The 16,020-nt window shown below is 44.5% G+C and overlaps 1 protein-coding gene across 1 annotated transcript in view; it reads left to right on the top strand.

The window, feature by feature from the left end:
* The window catches only part of Fam135b (family with sequence similarity 135 member B), a 299,526-nt gene that overhangs the window by 273,014 nt on the left and 10,492 nt on the right, over positions 1-16,020 (top strand). The window contains exons 13-17 of the mRNA XM_015486690.2: positions 2,191-4,177; positions 6,566-6,732; positions 9,042-9,133; positions 11,704-11,801; positions 13,078-13,229. Of these exons, the coding sequence (XP_015342176.1) occupies positions 2,191-4,177; positions 6,566-6,732; positions 9,042-9,133; positions 11,704-11,801; positions 13,078-13,229 (2,496 nt within the window). The remainder of the gene's footprint in view (positions 1-2,190; positions 4,178-6,565; positions 6,733-9,041; positions 9,134-11,703; positions 11,802-13,077; positions 13,230-16,020) is intronic.

The following is a 16,020-nucleotide window of genomic DNA, read 5'->3' as shown; positions in this document are numbered from 1 at the left end:
CCACATGACCTCAAATTGATGTATACCCATCCCCTATACCAGTTGGTCAGCCTATGTCCCCATGCAAAACCCAAGGCTGGGCTTGGCCTTCTTGTCCCTTCACAGAACTTCAGCACAAAGAACTACTTCCTCTTTCCTCTAGAACTTGGGGACCTTGTTATTTATTCCTTGTCCTGAGATTGCCAGACACATTTGCAGTCATCCTTTGGGTGTGGTATGAAAGGGGAATTAAAGAGTTTCGTTTCCATGTTAAAATAATGGCATTGGCTCATGATTTCCCCACAGTGTCATGGCTTGCCTATCTTCTGGGTACCACAGACTCAGCAAATCTGTCCTTACTATCTGTTGTCCCCCCACTGCCCTCCTAGACCCCTGCCCAAGGCCATTGAATGGTTTGCTCAAAGCCTCAAGAGTTGGACAGACTTTCTGAATCGAGTCTTTTCCCCAAGGAAGTTACCTGCATGAAGTTGGGGAAAAGGGGTAGTGATTGTACTCCAGTGTTACTGTGAACAATGGGCAGATCCATCCACAAGACAGGTTTTTAAAAGTGACAGGCACAGAACAAAGACGAATTCAAGTTTCTACTCTCATTTGTTGGTGTCTGATTATAAATCCATTCTCTTGGAATTTGAACCCTTTGCCCTCTCCTTTTCTGGGAGAGTTGTGAGGGTGAAGCTACATTGTTGCCATCTTTGCAACCCACTTCCTCACTGAACCTCCTGTATCCAGTCTTAATTGTCTGTGGCAAATCTGAGAAACACTTTTTATTCCAAGAATCTACAACCTATGAAGTCAACTCTGATTCCGTGTCCACGCTGGGCGTGCGAGTTGATCACCCTGCAGGTCCTCTCCACCTGCCTCAACCCAGTCCCCCTTCTCTCTTCACCTTGGCTCCATCCACAAAGGAGCTCCTCATGTCCAGCCAAACTGCAGCCCACAAAACCTCTGCCCATGATGTCCCCTGACCAGGGTGACTTACCTCCTTTTCTGAACAGGTCAATTGCATTCCCCAGAATACTGCCCACATTCAGTTCTGTTTACTTTAATTTCCTTTTTAACAACTCATTTTGTTGTGATTTTAGGTTCCCAGCCAAAGAAAGATGAAGGAAAAGGTGTAGAGATACCCCATGCGTCCCCTGCCCGGTTAGGTACATAGCACCTCCCTGTCAGCAGAATATTAATTGGAGTCAGGACATCTACACTAGCTCAGCATTATCACCGGGAGTCACTGGATACCAGGTCACTCTGGGCTTTTCTCTGGGTTTGGATAAATGTATAAGGCCACGTGTCCACCATGACAGTATCATGCAGAGAGTTTCAGTGCCCCGACTCCACATGCTCTGCTTGCATGGCCCTCCTCTTCCCCTTCCCTAGAGACCAAACGTCTATTCACTATCCCCATAGCTTTGCTGCAGTCTGTGCAGTTTCAGAAGCAGAGAATTCACTGGACTTCACCCCAGGTGCACTCCCAGGCTGAGGGGCACAGGCCACCCACACTTCTACCCAAGCAGCTGTGAATTCTGGGTTCCCTTAGCCCCCTCAATCTAATAATTTGTTGGAATAAGCAGAACTCGGGAAGGGACTATACTTACAATTACATTTTTATTGTAAAGAATACAAATAAGTACCAGCTGTAAACAAAAGACAAAAACACAAACACAAACAAACCCAGGGGTCCAGAGGCTGAGGTCTGCTGATGCCAGGTAAGAAGTTCTGGTGCTCTCAGGACTAGTCTCCCTCCTGGAACATCTCTCCTGAGCCAGTGTATCTAGACTTCCTATTGGAGCTTCATTATTTGGGAAGGATGGATTGAACCACTGGGGCCACACGGCTAACTTCACCTCTCTCTACGGGTCAGACTGATGTGACTTTTCAGCCCTAGACCCTAAGCCTCTCTTTGCTTGGTTGATCCTTCTGCCAGGGCCAGACCCATCCTGATTCAGCTCATTAGCATGAACTATTTAGAAACTCAGCATGAGTTAGCAGGTGAGCATAAACTCTCTGGATGCCTCTGGGGTAAAAAGACTTCTATGTCCTGGGAAATTCTAAGAATCTCTCCGGGAAAGTATTTTCTTAGAAAAGAAATGAAGGACTGAAAAATTATTATTATTGTTTTACACAATTAGCTATTTGAGAGTAACTTGTGAACATAGATTTGCAAACTGTAATATAATTTTTTTTTCTTGGTAGGACCCAATTTGAGTGTTTATCCTAATTTCAAAGTTCCAACTGTAAGTCCCTCAATAATGAATCTAAAAGAAAAAGAAGAGAACCATGTTATAAATAGGAAATCATCTTTTAGGGGAGACTTTGTCTTATCTACCAGGAAACCACCTCAAGTGGACACTAATGAGGAGGTTACTAGGTGTCCAGGGCCAGACAAGAATGTAACCCCAGCAGATCATGTGGACGTGTGCTCCGAATCTCAGGTGTATCTGACAATCGGTGAATTCCAGAACAAAGCAGGTGTGCCCGAAGATGAATGTGGGTCTGGCCAAATGTCTGACGTCAGAACCCATCCACTGGCAGATGTGGACAGCCCCAGGAGGAGTCCAGCCCCAGAGGATGGACAGTCTACAGTGTTGACCTACATTGAGGTAAAATCCAGTAATCAGAACCTCCACAAAGCTGAGCCCATGGAACTCTCTAGTGAGAGTGGCAGCCCTAGGGACAGTTACAGGACAGTACCAAGTAAAGTGGTAGCGGGTGGATATCACCAAAATGCCATCTCTTCAGACAAAGCACCTATCACCGAGTTAAGTCCTTCAGGAAAGGGAACAGAACCAGAGGGTCAGCCAGTGCTGCTGAGCCTGAGACTGGCCCCCACGGAGACCCCGCTAAGTGCTACTCTGACGGAGCCTTTGGATCCTAGGTCTTCCTTCCAGGACCCTCATGTGGAAGAGCAGGAGGAGCTGTCCACGCTGTCTGGGGCCATCAAGCGGTCTTCTTCCCTCATATCTGACTCAGGCATTGAGAGTGAGCCAAGCTCTGTTGCCTGGTCAGAGGCCCGAAGCAGGGCCGTGGAGTTAGCCAGTGATCGGGAAGTCCTGCACCAGTTGGTTAGAAGACATGCACTCCACAGGAACTCCCTGGAGGGTGGACACACAGAAAGCAATACCAGCTTGCCCAGTGGCATCCAGGCCTCTCTCACCTCCATCAGCTCTCTGCCTTTTGAAGAGGAGGAACGTGAGCTGGCACTCACCAAGCTGACCAAATCTGCATCTGCACCCCAAATCAGCAGCCCAGAAGACGCAACTGAAGGTGCAGACGCCATGGAACAAAAAGGAGACTTCCCTGAAGCTTCAGAAATGCAGAAGAGCAAAGGTTCCCCTGAGCATAGCTCTCAACCAAGTGGAAGGTCCAGAGCCCAGGATGCCAAGGCAGTCCAGTCCTTTGGGGAAACAGTTTCACCTGCTGACAAACATCAAGACCCTGGTTACATGGACATCCCCCAAGGTAAAGAGAGCCAGGTGGAGCCTCAAGGCCACTATCGTCTGGATGGCAGGACTGAGAACACTCCAGATAGCGAAACCAAAGGTCTTAACTTAAAAATACCACGTATCATAGCGCTTGAAAATCCCAGGACCCGGTCATTGCATAGAGCACTCATGGAAACCCCCAAGGGCAGGCCTAAAGACTTGCACGTGGGCAAACACATTCTCTCCAACAGCAGTATCTCAGAAGTCGGGGAAGTGTCCCACCACAAGGTGCCTGAGTTCAGCTGTACATCAGCTTCTGATGCCACCACCCTGAATCCTGAGCACAGTGGTGCGCCTGGCGCTGTGGGCCACGTGGTGTTGCATAGAGAACCTGATGCCTTCCTAGAGGATGAACACGAAGCAGGCACTGTGTGCCACGCTCTGACTCCCTCCATCCCTTCCCAAATTCTGAGAAACCAAGAGCTGAGGACAGGCGCTTCCATCATGGGTCCCCCGCTGGCCTCTGCAGAGACCTTTTCTCTGGAGAGCCTGAAGACCGTGGAGGTGGTCAACTTGTCCGTGTCTTGCACTGCCACCTGTCTCCCTTTCTCATCTGTGCCCAAGGAGACCCCTGCCAGGGCTGGGTTCTCTTCCAGACAGACCCCAGTTCCCATCACTCATCAGCCTCTGGGGTCCTTTGGAGTTGTTTCTACCCATTCCAGCAAGTTGGAGGAAGATGTCGGTGAAAGGATGTTCAGGTGAGCTTGCTGACGGGATACCTGGCCCCACCCTTTGGATTTTTCCACAGAATTCTCAATTTCACACACACTCTTTAAAAGTTGAGATGTTTGTTTCCTGATTTAAACGGTCAAATGCATGTCATACAAGTAAAAGAGGTTGAACAGTGTAAGGAAGTAAAAATTACCAATAAGCCCACCTCCCAACATAACAACTGTGTAGGCTCTTCCGCAGTTTACTAGGTGCCTCTCTATCCATGTCTGCTTTTAATGCAAAAGCTGGATTGTTCTGTCAGTTCCCGCATATGTTTTGCTCAACCTAATAATATATTGGAAATCTTTCTATGTTTATAGTTTCATTTTATTTCCTCATGTTGATGTTGTCACAGTACCCCAGAATGTGAACAAAATCCTTGACAGGTAGACATTTAAATTTTGTTCAAGTTTTATTATGATGCACATCTCCCTTGTGAACACCATTGTCACTCTATCTTTGCACATTTTGAAGGGCATTTTAAGAGCCTTTGAGGGTTGGAAATTCTTAACCAGATTGGTCTCATAAGCCTCCTTTAAGATTGTAAATTTCTTAAGTTCATGGATCCTTCTGCAACACCAGAATCCCCTCCTTCATCCTATGGAGATTTCTATTCCCATTTTCCCCTACTTATAAACTATTTATTGATAAGGTATAGAGTCATTTCATCAATGTAGCTCATCTTATTTACTGTTTTGCAAAATATTATTCCATATTATCTATTAAGTCCTGAGTTTTAAATTCTGTGAATATTCAACAAAATGGACACAGGTGCATTAAAATGGGTTGAAAACCATGATCTAGAGTTTATATGTATTGTTTATGCACATTTTCATATAGAGATGAAACATCTGTGTTTTACATGCTCTAATCACTTACCTATTACTTTTCTTAAACCAATGGAACTCCCAAAACATTTATTTATTTCAAGTGACCATAGTAACATATTGGTTGCTGACTTATTTTTCAAAGGTGTCTTATATAAAGGATAACTTGACATAATGGGATAATGATTTTCCCCCCCAAGTGAAACTGCACAGTCAGGTCAAATATGAACTTTTGTTCAGTAAAGAATACTAAATACCTATCCTATGATACTTGTCATCAACTCAACAAGTATGTAGCAGACATCTGATTGGGTAAACATGAAGATGTGCAGAGCCAGAAGGATAAGGATCTAACTTGTCTGAGGGCAATGGCTACCAATAGAATGGTGACCAGGGGAAGTGTCTTAAAGAAGACACCTGCACTGGGGGAAAATATTCCGAGGGTGATAATGATGACCGTGACAATGATGATATGCCTGATAGATAATAATGCGGCTCAAACATCCCTAATACGAAAGCCCAAATCCAACATGCTCCAAAATTCAAATTTATTTATTTGTTTGTTTATTATGAGGGATAGAAACCAGGCATTTTGCATGTGCTCTGTAAGTGCTCTACCCCTGAGCCACATCCTTCACGGAGACTCTTTAAGATCCCAAGCTTTTTGAGCTTGACATCATGCTTCAAATAGAAGATTTCATATCATGGAACTGTTTCATGACCCAAATTATTTAAAATATTGCACAGAACTACCTTCGGCTTTTATGTATTGGACAGATATGAAACAATAATGAGTTTCATATTTAGACTTGGGTCCCATCCCCAAGATATCAGATTATATATATATATATATATATATATATATATATGCAAATATCCCAGAATAAAAGAAAAATACTAAAGTCCCAAGATTTTCTGGTTCCTAGCACTACAGATGAGAGACAGACTGCCAGGAACAATAGGTGTCAACACCAAGATTCTGATGTTGGCACGCTGGTTCCTAAGTCCACGCTCGTTTTAACCACCTAGATAGTCAGGAAACCACGCAAAGGGCATCACAGCAAAGTGGGAAGGCATTGCAGACACACAGCTGCATGCAGACACATGTGAAGACAAGCCACAGAGCTTGTGTGTGAGTCTAGGGGTGGGAGTGGTGGCAGAGGATGTTGGAGAAGCAGGTGGAGGCCAGGCCGTGGTGCACTTGCATGTCAAGGGAGGGACCTTTCACTCCTGGGGCATCATTCTAAAGATTGCCTAAATTCTTGGAGCTGGATAGAATCTTAGAAGTCCTATTACCTGGTTCAAAGCAGGAACCATAAGGAAATCTGTAGAACTCACACCCTTTGGTTTCCTGGGGTGGTTTCCTGCCTTCTTGTTCAGAACAAAGCTTTGCTCATCAGTATCTCCCCTGAGGTCTCATGCTCAGCATTTGCCGCTCAGCAGACACTTGGCTTAGGGATGCTCATCACTCCTACATATAGCCCAACTCATTTCCTGCTCAACATGGAATACACAGCTTGGCTTGTGATTAATTAGTGTATTCTCCAGTTTTTATCAGGCCAAAGAAAAATTTAAAAAAGAACTGAAGATTGAAGGATTTCTGTACAGTGACTTATCTGTACTAGCTTCTGATATACCATATTTCCCACCAGAGGAAGAGGAAGAAAACTTGGAAGATGGGATTCACCTGGTTGTCTGTGTCCATGGCCTGGATGGTGAGTTCCAATGTTCCCTCCTCAAAGGGCTATAGTGAATGCAATTTGTAATAGCTATTAATTCACTTAGATTGGGTATCTATTAAAAATGTAGCCACCATGGGATGGATTACTACAGTAAGTCTAGGAAGATGTCAAAGCCTTGTTCTAAAAGAAAATATCTCTGTGGCACAAGAAACCTGTTAAGGAAAAAAAATACATAAATGAATGAATCCAGTGAAGGAATTAATTGAATAAATCAGTGGTACATAAAGAGAATATTTGAGAAAATGGATAACTAATGGGATTAAAGAATGAAAGAAGAAGTGAAGTGAATGAATAGATGAAGTACTGGGCTGAGTACATTAGTGCAGTTCAGGAATCGATGTACCCCCAAGTTAAGACAATGGTACAAACAAAGGAAGAAATGGAATAGAACGAATAAAGGATTCCTCGAGGAGCTCGGGTCAGTGGTCAGTACCGTCGCTGCCTGTTTTTACTCACCTCTTACCTTCAGGGCACCCTTGTATGCCAGACACTTTGCTGAGTTCTGGGGTTGGCAGGGACAAAGAATAAATTTCTCACTCATTCGTTCAACATCACGCATGACTGGCGTGTACCTCTCACTTAGGCTACGTTAAGTCACGAGGAGGCAAGAGTCTCAATTTCTTTGTTAAAATGAGAAATCTGGTTGGGCAATGGGCTGTTCCCTTGTTGTGACCAAGCACAGGGAGCACAGGCATGCTCTAAAGGTAGAGCAGCTACTGTACTCTGTCAGAGCTGCCGCCGTCAATTCTGCTATCACCTGGGCAATGGGTCATTGGGAAGACAACTGATATCTAAGCCAGGTTTCATTGGAAAGTGACTTCTGTAGTTCAGAGTGCATTGTCCAGACTCTTTGGAATTCTATAGGTTCTGTTTTTTGAAATTTGATTTGCAAGTGTATAGTTATATCGACAGAGGACTGATACGCAGATAACAGTCCTGGCTGCTTACACACCTTCCGCAGTGCAAAAGGCCCCAAATTCCTGCTCTTGTAAGGGTTCTCAGTTTAGCACCTCATGAAATCAGATTTTCTGACAATGCTTTAAGTTTCAGAATGTTCCTTCTCCGTTAATAGCTGTAGGAAAGGGGAACATTTTAATCCTTTTAATTCCTTATACTAAATATAGGTGCTTGAGACATTTATTTTTAAGGATGCATCCTTGGAATGCCAAACAAAGGTGACAGTGAGACCAAAGATCACAAGGTTACTGACAGAATTGAAGGAAGGGATGGATAATATTTAATCTCATAACATGTTTCTCAAAATAACATGCCATTTTTGATGATGGTTCTACAGGCATGGGTGTGTACTGTGATAGGTCACCAAAACAGGTGGCATCTGGGCCATCTGGGCATATCCATCCTTAAAGAAGAGGGGTCCTCCCAGGCCTGGGGTTCCTCTGGGCACTGTAGCCCTCCTTTGAATCACTGGGTATTTTCATAAGGAATGATGTGAAACTATTTGAGACCTTGACCTGTGGAGTTTGTTCACGTGCAGGCCAGAGAATCTAAGTATCCAAGTGAGTAGCTCCTGGATTTTTGCTGCATAGGCCTTCCAGCTGAGGAATGGGCCAAACTTTGATTTAGATGCAACAAGACCCCTGTGACCTGCATGAAATTTATGCCTAAAAATGTATTGTTGTATAAAATCTGTTTTCCACATGACTTTGAACTCAGGAGTGCACTCCCTGTGTTTTGTGTCTCTGATATTAGCGACAGCCTCAAGTTCTACGTCTATTCTTCCTCTCCTCCTGATGTGCTATTGAGCATCATGGAGGTTGCTCCTCCAAGACTGTGCTGCCTGAGGGAGATTCTTATTCTATTTAGATATCTCTGCCATGGTTGACCCTTTATGGGGGCTACTAACTGCCTATAAATGACAGAGCTGGACAGTCTTTGTATTAAGCAAGTAATTCAAGTGGGGCTTGTTGGCGTCACATTGTGCTACATCAGCTATTAGGTGGCACCACTTACAAAACATCCTGGGCAGGGAGAATTTGACAAGGAAAAAGAAGAGGTGGTGTTTCCAGCCATCCCTGCCTAGAGCATTTACAAACCACATGGTAGAAGATGAGGGAATGACTCCATTGAGGCAGGATGTCTCTGAAGAAGCAGCCTCTGTGTGTGTGCAAGGGGAGGAAGAAAGGAACTTGGTTTAGTTGTTTTTATGATCTAATTAAAATATAATGGGGAAAATCCGATGGAAATGGAGGAAGGAGTTCCTTTTTCCACCTTGTATATGATTAACTATGGGAATGGGGTGGGGGCTTATCTGTCATTTTTAGGGAACAGTGCAGACCTCCGGCTGGTGAAGACTTTCATAGAGCTGGGGCTCCCTGGAGGAAAACTGGACTTCCTCATGTCTGAAAAGAATCAGGTATGACAACAAAAACATCAGAACTGAAGGAGCAGGGCTCCTGCTACAGGCACCATGATGGTCTCTGTACACACAGATGGGAGAGAATCTAGCAAAAGAACACTGGCCAACCCTGGGACATTTGGAGAGAAAACACGTGTTGTTCTTTGGGAGGGTTGGGACAGAGTAAGAAATGAAAACGGGAGTCAGTTGACCTGTGCCCTTCAGCCTCACAGGGCATTCAGGTGGATGTCAATTATTTGGAGATCTGTATCCATGCCAGGAAGGAAGGGCATTTAATTTGCATCTGAATAACTAAAGAAGCTGTGTCCAGGCAGCTCTACAGTACAAGTGACCTGTGAGGTCTTTGCCATTTCAAGGTAGATGAAGCCTGGGCCCTAATGAGATGTGTTCATCATTGAGAACTTACTCAATCTATGACCAGAGCTGGTACTGTCTGGAAGTGTTGTTGTTGATTGCCACCCACCATGGAACTTGAGTATCCTTTGGAGGAATAGAACTGTTTATGCCTGAAGGGTCCCATAACCACTGGGGATGGTAATTGTGCAGAGGACCACCAGCTAGCAAACCCTGGGAGGTCATGTCTCACTCCCCAACTGATAGTGCTCAATCTGTTGCCTTTCCTTGTACCTCCTATATTCAAGGCCATACCACATGCAGGGCAAAGAGGTATAGCATAAGGAAGGGTAAAGAGAACCATTACTTGAGCACTTATTATGTACAGGGTGTTCTGTCCCTGTTGCCTCCTTCCATCTTCACAGCAGTTTCCTTACTTGTCAGTACCTCCCTCTGCTTTCAGAAGGGTAGCAGAGACTCTGGGAGTTAGGCAGGCTCCATCGTCAATCTAAGCTGGAGAGGAAGACGCCATTCATGATGTGTGCACATGCATGACTTTCAGAAGATCATGCATGCGCACACATGACTTTAACATGTGCCCAAGTATGATCTGGTCCTAACAGAGGTTACCCAGGGCATCAGAGGTGAATGAGATGCTCTTCTCAGGAAGATGCATATGGTGAGTGAGGGAAGTCTGCCCTTCAGTGTGTGTCCACTGTTCTATGATAGCTGGGCTCCACCTGGAATCCCCAGGAGCCTGGGGGCCCACAGGATCTCTCTCTCCCTCATCTAGAGGAGTTGATCACCTTGCACTAATTATTTCCAAGATGCACTGTTTATTATATGACAAAAATCATGTAAGCTGGCCTGTTTGCCGTATACTTCTTTTTAAACACCTTGGTTGGTTCTGTTTTTAAACCTGATGAAATTTCCAGAGCATTTCTCATCATAGTCCATTTCAATCTCATATAATTACAACCAACTTATTTTTAAATAAATAATATGCTAAAGCAGAAATGTACAAGTGAAGAAACAGTACCTAAAAGCCTGGAGGTAATAATAATAACCTTATCTGAGCCCTACTACTTATATTTTAATCAATCTTTAAAGTGATGCTAAAAAATAGGCCACATTCTCGCCCTTTAAGAGATCAGGTTTGGGTAAAGAGATTGACCACATTATAAGCATGTGGGAATACATCATAATGAATCCCAGTATTCTGTATAATTCTAATGAATCAATATAAAAAAAAAAAGAGAGAGAGAGATTAGGAGACTTAGGTTCAGTCCAAGGCCCAGATTCCCTGGGGAGAGGAGCTGCAAACCTGCATCTTCTTATCCCATGGCACCTCACCAGTGTGCTCCCCTCCTCTCGTGCCTCCAGGCTCACTCACGGGCAGGTGACAGGGAACGCAAAGGCCTTCTGTTCGTTATCTCTTTCTCTGGATACGCTCTCTCCTCTGACACCCTGGTGTATGTTCGTGAGACCTCTTGTCCATGTTTTCAGGCCTGGAGCTTGATACAGCTCCAGGGAGCCCAAGACATTGGTCAGCTCCACTTCTGAGGGACTTTAGTCTGTTTGTTTATAGACATTAACCCTCAATCTTCCCTGTGGCTTCCATCCATATTTCCAAAAATTATTCATTGAAGTTAGAAAAACCAATTGAACACATCTTCTTCCCCTTCAAGTGCCTGCCTTTCAAATGATCAAAGGCCTGTGTGTCATTTCCCTTCTTCCTTTGATCCTCCTGTGTCATTGGACCATGTTTCCTAGGACATGGATGGCTTTATGATCCTTCCCAAAGCTGCTATCTGCCCTCTGGACAGGGCCTTGGAGCTTTACCTAAAGCCATGTTGGGGGAAGGGTGGGGGCTTTGGAGTCAAGCATGTCCTCGGGAGAATCCTGGATCACTCCAGGTGCGTGAGTGGCCTTCCTCTCCCAGCCTGTCTCCTCCTCTGTGAACCAGTGGGCATGTGTGAGATACCAGGCACGTGCTGTGACAGTGGACTTCTTCACTACTTCAGCTTTTCCACCTCCCCTTCCAGGCTCCTAAGTGAAGATCCCAAGTTTCTTCATCACAGCACCAATCTGTGGGCCCTTTATCCAAAGTCCAATCTCAACATCAGCTTAGGCATGTTCCCAGATTGCATCTCAATGTTTAATAGAAGAAGATGCTTAGGTGGAGAGTCCTCAGCCAGGACTTCTCCCAACACCTGTTTTCCTCTCTCTTCCAGACAGACACGTTTGCAGATTTTGATACCATGACGGATCGATTACTGGATGAAATCATTCAGCACATTCAGTTGTACAACCTCTCCATATCCCGAATTAGGTAAAAGGAAACCACAGGTAGCTAATGCTAAGGGAAAGGGTGGGAACTTTTTTTTTTTTATTTTGCATAGTGTGCATCTTCCATGTTTGGAATGATGCCTTCTGAAAACCACTGGGATAACTTAACCTGGTTTTTAATGGGGTTAATTATCTTTAGAAAGGAGCAACAGGGATGATTGACACACTCACCTTCCATAGTTGTGTTGGGGAGTACACATGTGTTCACTTAGTGTAAAGAGTATTGGACTTAACACAGAAGTCCCTGGGTGTGATTTCCTGTTCTAACACATACTAGTTTGAATCCTGACTCTCACGCATAGCAGGTGTGTAACCTTTGCAAGCCTTCTCTTCTGCTAATTGGCCTAGGGCTGAGAAGACCTGTGGAAAAGCGAAAGGCATTGCCTGCCCAATGCCAGGGCTTTATGGGTGCTAATTTTATTCTCACCCCATAACTTGAGCATGTGGATTTCTGGATAGAGGGCTAAGCCATCAGTGTCTCCCTATTTAGTCTTCAGAGAGCAGCTATCATTTCTTTATCCCACCATGAGTATTCGGAGGCTGTGGTATTCTGAGGACAGGTGAGAATAGAAGGTCACAACTGACCAATGCCATCTCCTCAACTAACATGCTCATATTTGCTGGTTTTGTGCTTCTTGTGAGGTGAGGTGGCATGGTGTACTCTCACATATCAGAGTTTCAAATAAGTATTTAACTACGTGACAAGTAAGAATGTGTTGACTCTAAGGTCCGTGGTAGTGCTGGACTTGAGCACAGCATGCAAGAGGGTGGCAAGCACAACAGGCACGGGGAGCAGGCGTAGGAGAAGAGGAAGGGGGCAGACCTGGAGAGGCAGTCCGCGGCCAGCTAGGACGGGTCACGCAGGCCAGGCTTAGGGTTAGGATTTCATCCTGTAAATGGCCAGGAGAGTTCAATGCTCAGCTGCATGTTTCAGAAAGAGGGCTCCCTGGCCTCAGTGAACTGAGCAGGGCTGTGGGGGCCAGCCATCAGGGAGGCTGCTGAAATGACACAGAGCTGGGCCACATTGTCCTGTGACCACACTGGCACAGAGCTCCCCCTCCCGAGGACCCTGATCATCTCTCTGAATGTGGCACGAGTTTGGATCCCTGTTGAGGAGGAATGGGCAGCCCTGTTGTTTTGCCAGTTTCCCTGTGTCCAGTGAGGGGGCAGGACACTAAGGCCTCAGAGCTCCTGGCACTGTTCCCCTCAGCAGCTGGCCCTTGCTGACGTACTCACGTGCATACTTCATCTCTCGACAGCTTCATTGGCCATTCTCTTGGCAACATTATCATCCGATCTGTCCTTACCCGGCCCCGGTTCCGGTATTACCTCAACAAACTCCACACGTTCCTGTCACTGTCTGGGCCTCACCTGGGGACCTTGTACAACAACAGCACCCTGGTTAGTACAGGTAAGGCTTTCCTCAACATTAATATGGGACATAAAAGTGGAGGCAGAACTTCTTGCAGCTTTGGGGCCTCTTCAGGCATGGGAGGAAGAAAGAGACCAGGGCTTAGAAACATGGCCTTGATTGTCAGGTCTATGGGGTTAGACTAGATGGTTTCCAAAATCATGTCTGCCTTCAGATTTCTGTGTACAAAAAGGTCATGTCCCCATGGTCCTTTCGGAATAGGTAGATGAGGCATGACGTCATGATGTGGAGAACACGTCACTGCCAGGAGAAGTGTCTGGTCAAGTTCTGAGTCAGATATTTTGTGGAGGCTCTGGCTAAGACATTTGGTCCTATGCAATTTAGATTATTTACTGTAAAATGGAGATCATGGTTGCATGTATGTATGTTTATGTGTATGTGTCTATTGTTTATGAATATGTATATATATATATATATATATATATGTATATGTATATACACACACATACACATATATATATATGCATGTACGTGAAACATGCATGTATAAACATGTGTATAAAATATATGTGTGCATGTATAGGCATCCCTCAGTATCTGTAGCAAATTGATTCCATGACCCCAACAGATACCAAAGCCAAGGGATGCTCAAGTTCCTTATCTAAAATGACAGCATATTTGCAACACCTGTGCATATCCTCCTGCATGCTTTAATGATCTCCGGACTACTTTTAATGCCTAATACACTGTGGATGTCCTACAAGCAGTTGTTATACTATATTGTTTAGGAAACAAAGACAATAAAAATTCACATGTTCATTACAGACACACTTTTGTTCCAAATAATTTTGAGCCTGCAGTTGGTTGAATCTGCAGATGCAGAGCTCACAGGCGCAGAGGGCTGGCTGCATCTGTAGTGTGTGAGGGGCTGTGTGCATGTGTGTCTCAGAGACTCATAGAGAATTAAGGAGGAGGTGGAAAGAAGAGGTTGGAGAAGGAGCAGAGCTTCCAGGGCAGGAAGTGGCTGGGAGAGTGTTCTGGGAGGCAGACACCATGTACATGACAACATAGAAGCATGGCAGAATCAGCAAACTGCTAGAAATCATTTGTGACAGAAATACAGCCTTCTCTGGGGTGGGCCTTGGGAGATGATAGATGGAGTGCACAGCTAGAGCCCCGGATGAAGGCCTTTGCATGACACGGCAGGACAGTGCTAATGTTTTTTTTTTTTTAAAGAATTTATTCTTATTAGTTATGCATGATATTAGAATATATTTTGATATATTATACGTATATGGAATACAACTTCTTATTTTTCTGGTTGTACCTGATGTAGAATTCCACTGGTCCTGTAATCATATATGCATGTAGGATAGTGATGTCTGATTCATCCTACAATTGTTCTTATTCCTATTTCCCTTCCCTTCTTCATCCCCTTTGTCTAATCCAAAGTACCTCTATTCATCCGTTAGGTCCCCCTCCACCACTTATTGTCAATTAGCATCCAAATATCAGAAAATAATGGGGGTTTTAACTGAGGAAACAGCATGGTTTGGTGTATGGAAGTCACTGAGTCTTATATAATGATAAATAATGTATTAAACCATATTCCTGATAAACACTCCATAGTTCCTGATTATCTAAACCCATTAAGTGGCATTAGGGACACCTCTAATGGCCTCCCTCCCTGCCAATCTGCTGCCCACTGCCACACTGGCCTGTGCTGTCCATATACTCCAATGTTTTCCTCTTGGAACTTTTGCTTTGAAGCTGCTTTGAGGACCCTACCTATGAGCATGAGCTATTCGACACTTTGATACGTACCACAAAGTCCTTTCCTCTGCCACTCTGGCTTTTCTTTGCAAATCTGGGAAACCAGCTTCCAATAATCGCCCCACACCAGGGAGTCTAGAGTGGTCTCCTGCAGTCTGTACTACTTCATCCCCAGGCAAGTCCTGTAGTGGCTGTTGAGATACGGAGGCACTTCGTGAATTACTCATTTCCTTGGGTTGTTGTCAGTTTGTGTGTTTGCTATGGTGACAGCGCTGACCCTCATCAGTGTTAGTGTGTGCCTAAGCAGAGCCGAATGGATGGGCTCTGAAATGGAATGTTTCTTATAGTTTTCCAAGAATCTAAACAGCTTGTAAGGAACATTCTATTATTCTATTCTATGTACTTTGCATGTTGGGACTGTTCCTTTGGCTTCCTTTTCAGAAGGAGGTTGAAAGAGTTCTTTGACAGCTCCATGACTCTAGAAGCCCGTTGCCATATTGTTTTGCAGGATGATTTTTTTTTCATATTTATATATTTTTTTATTTTTATTTTTTTTAATTTTTATTGTTGGTTGTTCAAAACATTACATAGTTCTTGATATATCGTATTTCACACTTTGATTCAAGTGGATTATGAACTCCCATTTTTACCCCGTATACAGATTGCAGAATCACATCGGTTACACATCCATTGATTTACATATTGCCATACTAGTGTCTGTTGTATTCTGCTGCCTTTCCTATCCTCTACTATCCCCCCTCCCCTCCCCTCCCCTCCCATCTCTCTCTACCCCATCTACTGTAATTCATTTCTCCCCCTTGTATTATTTTTTCCTTTTCCCCTCACTTCCTCTTGTATGTAATTTTGTATAACCCTGAGGGTCTCCTTCCATTTCCATTCAATTTCCCTTCTCTCTCCCTTTCCCTCCCACCTCTCATCCCTGTTTAATGTTAATCTTCTTCTCATGCTCTTCATCCCTACTCTGTTCTTAGTTACTCTCCTTATATCAAAGAAGACATTTGGCATTTGTTTTTTAGGGATTGGCTAGCTTCACTTA

This window comes from Marmota marmota, unplaced genomic scaffold (assembly GCF_001458135.2).
Source record: "Marmota marmota marmota unplaced genomic scaffold, marMar, whole genome shotgun sequence".
Taxonomy (NCBI): Eukaryota; Metazoa; Chordata; class Mammalia; order Rodentia; family Sciuridae; genus Marmota; species Marmota marmota.
The sequence above is the reverse complement of the archived record's forward strand: the minus strand, read 5'-3'. Positions and strand labels throughout refer to the sequence as shown.